Source organism: Phascolarctos cinereus, unplaced genomic scaffold, assembly GCF_003287225.1.
Source record: "Phascolarctos cinereus isolate Bilbo 61053 unplaced genomic scaffold, phaCin_HiC Scaffold_726;HRSCAF=1367, whole genome shotgun sequence".
NCBI classification, from domain to species: Eukaryota; Metazoa; Chordata; class Mammalia; order Diprotodontia; family Phascolarctidae; genus Phascolarctos; species Phascolarctos cinereus.
Genome location: NW_027556098.1, coordinates 73,517,960 through 73,523,966, shown reverse-complemented (window position 1 = coordinate 73,523,966; position 6,007 = coordinate 73,517,960). Strand labels below are relative to the sequence as shown.

The 6,007-nt window shown below is 31.4% G+C and overlaps 1 protein-coding gene across 1 annotated transcript in view; it reads left to right on the top strand.

Moving 5' to 3' along the window:
- The first annotated feature begins 1,847 nt into the window (after positions 1-1,847).
- Positions 1,848-6,007, top strand: part of IL1RAPL1 (interleukin 1 receptor accessory protein like 1) — a 687,913-nt gene continuing 683,753 nt past the window's right edge. The window contains exons 1-2 of the mRNA XM_078146133.1: positions 1,848-1,878; positions 1,997-2,276. Of these exons, the coding sequence (XP_078002259.1) occupies positions 1,848-1,878; positions 1,997-2,276 (311 nt within the window). The remainder of the gene's footprint in view (positions 1,879-1,996; positions 2,277-6,007) is intronic.

The following is a 6,007-nucleotide window of genomic DNA, read 5'->3' as shown; positions in this document are numbered from 1 at the left end:
CCCGTCAAGTTAGCATAGACAGACAGGTGAGCAAACTTGTAAAAAACCTGATATATGAAGCAGGGTTGAAACAGAGAAAAGAAAAATAGTAATTAAGGGAAAAAAAACTGATTTCAATGAAATAAACTGACAACTTTTAGAAACATAATCATGCCAGGATGGAACTCTGTATTATATTAGTCACACATTTAAGTATACATATATTAACAAATACTGTAGAACCAATATTCCCATTTGACACAGAATTTTCACCAACACCATAGGATTTCAATGTTAATTATAATTCACAGGGATATACACAAGAGTGGAAGTATTCTACAAGCATTTTCCCACTAATTCTACACAGTAATAGATTCTACACATTAATAAATGTTGGTATGATCAACAAAAATTCTCAGACAAGCTTATAAATTAATAGTATGCACCAATCATTTGCATCAATTCTCAATTGATATAATGGGGTAATGATAGTAGAACAGATTAAAAATTACTGACATTGACTTAATGATAATATAATTATTTGATATTTATAATTATTTGATTATTATTTGATTGATGATGATTCAAAGAAAAGGTTATAAATTATTTTCCATAATAGGTCCCAGCTTATCTAGAAATATGCTGGTTTCCAAGAACAGTGGTTTAAGAATGCTGGTTTCCAAGCCAACAAATCTAATGTACTGGAATGAGTAAAAATGGAAAATATTAAGGTTCCAATTCTGTTAACAATTGGTTAGGATATATGTTGTGAATATTACTTATTTTTTGCTTTATGATTCTTTGGCCTCAATATTCTGCTTCATCAAAAAATGTATAAGAAGAGATTCTTAGAAGTTAGAAATTGTGTAGCTTTTCTGGTGAGCTTTTATTATAACGAAAACAGAAATTGTGTTTTTGTTTAGTGTAAGTAAATTACATTGTCAACTGTGTGAATGTTTGCATTCATATAATAATTTATATATAAATATATACATGCATTTGTATATAATAGATATTATGTTAATCATATTTAGTTCATTTACAATAAAAGACATGTATGAATTATTTATGATGTCTTTGTAGACATATTTAAGATTTAGAACCTTTATCATATCTTTACTAAATAAAATAGGTAACTGTGATTCAAAAGAAAATAATTCCATAGTATTGTAATTTATACTTTATACAAATGACTTAATATCATATCTGGATGATTTTATTTAATTATTTTATTATCACATTATATAAACAAATCACATAAAATAATTTTAATAAGTTGATATACTTATTTTTATATATCACAATTTCAATTTAGTAAAACTTAATCTCTTCAGCTCCAGCATTATGAATCAGTAGTATTAGGGAAAAGTTATTTAAAAAATCAGTTGTAAATATTTACAAAATATTTGTTATTTCTTCCATCAATTTCCATAATAAACATCTTTTGGAGATGATATTGGTTGTCTATTATAAAGAGAACTCATTTCCAATGTTCATTTGTTCCCACTCTAGAATATTTAGAAATAATTTGCAATTTATATTTTTGCTGTCTCTCAAGTCTTTTGAGAATTTGACTAATTATTCCTGTTTGTGAATACTATTACATTAAAATTACTTTTTTTAACTTTTAGTGATTCTAATATACTATCTGACAGATGGCCTTGGTTAAAACAATTTGATTCTTGTATCCTATGAAAATTTACGTAGTGCCAAAATAAGACCCCTGCACAAATTCTGCCCAAGAATTCTAATGGATCCATTTTAAAAGTCCCATGAATTATTTATTTCAGCCTTTGGCACAATCATATGAAATTTGTGCTACAAATATTGCATACTTTCTCTAGATGTTGGAAAGATAGTGGATATCCATGCTATTTATCAGGAAGAAGTTCCAGCAGGGTACACACACATATACATATATATGTGTATATGTATATGTATATGTATAAAATATAATTCCTTGTTTGTATGCTGTGGGGAAGTTTTGCTAATTTTTCTTCTCTCTTCTTTATTGTAGCTGATGGATGCACTGATTGGTCTGTGGATATCAAGAAATATCAAGTTTTAGTGGGAGAGCCTGTTCGAATCAAGTGTGCGTTATTTTATGGCTATATCAGAGCAAATTACTCCCTTGCCCAAAGTGCTGGACTTAGTTTGATGTGGTATAAAAGCTCTGGACCAGGAGACTTTGAAGAGCCAATAGCATTTGATGGAACTAGAATGAGCAAAGAAGAAGATTCTATTTGGTTCCGGCCAACGTTAGTACAGGACAGTGGTCTTTATGCATGTGTCATCAGGTATCCATTAAATTCTATTATTGCTTCATCAATGAATTAACATTCAAATAGTAATTAATAGTAAAACATGATTGATAGTGCTTTCTTCTAAAGCTATTTTGGTAATATTTGTATGGTTTGCTTCTTTCTACATTCAGAAAATGGCAGGTCTTGAATTTATATTGAGGTGTTATTTCTAGCTTATTGAGAAAATAGGGACCATCTGGGTACCTAATTATGTTGCCAAAAATTACTGAAGAAGATGAAATAAAATTTATAGGGGTGGTAGAATGTTGGTAACGAAATGTAAGCAAAGCTTTGTAGAGAAGATGCACACTTTATTTCTAAATGGGATGTAAAATCTTGTTATTGCCCTACACAGATAGATAGAGCATAGGTAGTTCTTTATTCAGATACATATGCAAAGATGTTTAAAGGGGTATGCATGTGCACATGCTTGTGTGTGTGTGTGTGTGTGTGTGTGTGTGTGTGTGTGTGTGTGTTTTTATAGGTGGCAGGAAGAATCACTGGTGGCATGAAACTGAAAGATATGACCTCAGTAAGGATTCTTTTTGAGTACGAATTGAACTAAATGGCCACCAATTTCCCTTCCAAATCTCAAGTTTGGTGATTCTGCAAATATTCCAGACAATATGTGACGCTAGGTGTAGAGAGAGTGCTCACCAAAATTCTGTGTATTCTTAGAACTCAAAATAGCGGCATTAGCTCCATATCTCATGGTGCATCATGTGCACCCCCTCACTTGCTTTTAAGAAAATATATACAGACATGCATTTTTCTTTAGTGACTGCAATAATAACTTCATGTTCCATTTGAAGCTCATCACAATTTAATTCAACCTTTGGTTTATAGAATGTATCTTGTGTAAGATGTATATGCATCAGACCACCAATTTATGAGTAAGACAGTGAAAACAAAAAAGCAAGGATGTGGAGAGTTTGTTTAAAAAATCTATCTCATGATTTGTAGGCATTGTTAGGAACAGAAATAAAAATCCACATAAATAAAAAGAATTACCCTTTGAGAGGGAAGAGAGTAACATATGTAATATCAAGGGAAAGTAAATATATGTGTATATATGTATATGTATATGTATATATATGTGTGTGTATATATATAATGTGTATATATGTATATATACATACACACACACATACACACACACACACACACATATATATATATATATATATATATATATATATATATATATATATATGTGCTCATGGATATTTTGAGTACATTTAATCTTCTCCTAAAAGTAGCTCATCCTTCTCATAAATTTCTCTATTTTGTCAGGACTGTCAGTTAACATTTATTAAGCACCTACCATGTGTCAGGCACTGTGCTAAGCATTGGGGATATATAAAAAGAAATACAGTATTAGAAGTTCTAGAGCTGCATTAATAATCATTTGCCATTGTAATACAGCTAAAAAGCTATGATTCTGCTTGGCTTACTTAACTAATACAAATCTGATTTTATTATCAAATCTGCTGCATACCTTGAAAAATTCTTATCTCTGATTGTCCAATATGTGTAGATGTTCTTTTCCAAAATAGATTACCCAATCCCAGTTATCTCAGATGAGAATTGAACAGAATTTCTATGTTGTTCAGAAAATGATGCATAGTAGTTGCCTAAATTTCAAAATCATGACATTGAGATTTATTACTTTGTAAAAATCAGTTCTTTATAAATTAATGCTCTGGGAAAGTAGAGAATGAGTTCTCTCTAATGCAGAAGTTGAAAAACTTATGAAGACTGAGCATCTACAATATAGTCAAACACAGGCTGAACATTGCATATAAACAAATTCCTTTTAATTTTTATGTGTATGCTATGCTGCTGGGGAATTTAATACTTTTCAGAAAGTGATGCTTTTGACAAAGGAATTAATATGTCTATTTCAGGGAAATATTGACACAGTTAGCTGTTTTTTTTTTCACCTGGGAGAGGACTACACTATCAATAAAAGCAGTGTTTTAAATAACCTGACTTGGTTTGAATCTATATGTTGTTTCCCTCCCCTTCAACCTCCCAGTGAGATCACCGATAGTCTCGTTTGACACATTGTTAGCTATTAAGCAACATCACCTTTGGTTTTACTTAAATGAATTTGCAAAGAATTTCAGAACTTTGGAGATGCTGCCTTTCACATAATAGCTCTAGTCTAATATTTTTATTAAGTGTTGGAAATGGTAACTCAGCAATAAAAAGGGATAGCAAATGCTTTGATGGGGAGACAATGACTCTATGCATAAGATTAAATGGCATAACTTCAGGAGGAAAAAAGTTATTTTCAAAGACTAGTATCTGTATAGTTTTAAAATCTTCTTACCACTAATCTCTATTTGCATTTAATCCAATATTCTTAGCCTCTTATTCTTTCCTTTCATTTTTAAAAAGTTCATTCATTCAATAAAAATCTCCTAAGAATTACTGCTTGCAGAACATTATTAGGCATTATAGATGAAACTAAGACTGGAGAGGGAATTCAATTATAGCTTATCATACAATGCTCATATAACACACATAATTCAATTATACTACAATTATTACATACAGTTTTATGTAAATTTAGAGGAGGGAGTTTTTTTTTTAATTGTTGGGGAGCAGGGGTCTGCACAGTTATGGGAACTTTCCTTGGTTGGTAATTGAGTTGCTCAAACAATTGACATTCATCAGTAGAAGAAGAAAATTCCATTTCTAGGAATACTCTGAGAAAAAATAACAGAGAAGAAGATGGTGAAAGAGGTATTTGAGTAACAAGGATTTAACTGAAGTATGAAGTATTCACAGTGTTGTCATATAAGAGAAACTTGGAGAGGCACAATGACGTCAGATTGAAAATTATCATGGATAATAGGCAAAGAAAAGACTTTGAACTTTAGTCAGTGGGAATTACACACTGTTGATTTTTAAGCAGAAGAGCAACATAAACAAATCTCAATAAAGGAAATATTTTTCTAGACTCAGTATGAAGGATGATTTGAATTATGGAGCGATTATAATTTAGTACATATGTTAGGAAGCTACTGTATATCCCAAGTAAGTAATAAGAGGGCCAGTGTCAGGCAGTGATTGTAAAAATAGAGTATATGGGATCTAATACAAGGGATAAGATATAACAAAGGTGGAATCAATAGGATTTGGTGACATGGTGGGCAAAATATTTGACTTGGTATAGGGGAGACCTGAGTTTCAATCTTACCTCATATATTTACTAGGTGTGTGATTCCCAATAAGTCACTTAACCTCTGAGTTTCAGTTTCCTCATCCACCCAGAGGATGATGACCTCATAAAGTTTGTCAAGTTCTTGTTGTTGTTATTTTGTCATTTTAATCCTGTCTGAATGTTCATGACCCTATTTTGGGGTTTTCTTGTCAAAGATACTCGAGTGGTTCGCCATTTCCTTCACCAGCTCTTTTTTACAGATGGGGAATTGAGGCAAATAGGGTTAAGTGACTTCCCCCAAGTTGCACAGCTAGTGTCTGAGGCCAGATTTGAACTCACATCTTCCAGATTCTATGCCCAGTTCTTTATCCACTGCACCACCTAGCTGCCCCCACTGTACCATCCAGCTATTGTAAGGATCAAATACAGAAATGGATATAAAGTGTTTTGCAAAATTTAAAGTTCTATAAAATGTTAGATTTAATTATTAACTGATTTAATATCATAACAATAATAACCATAACAATACCAATAGCCAAAACTTTCATGGTAC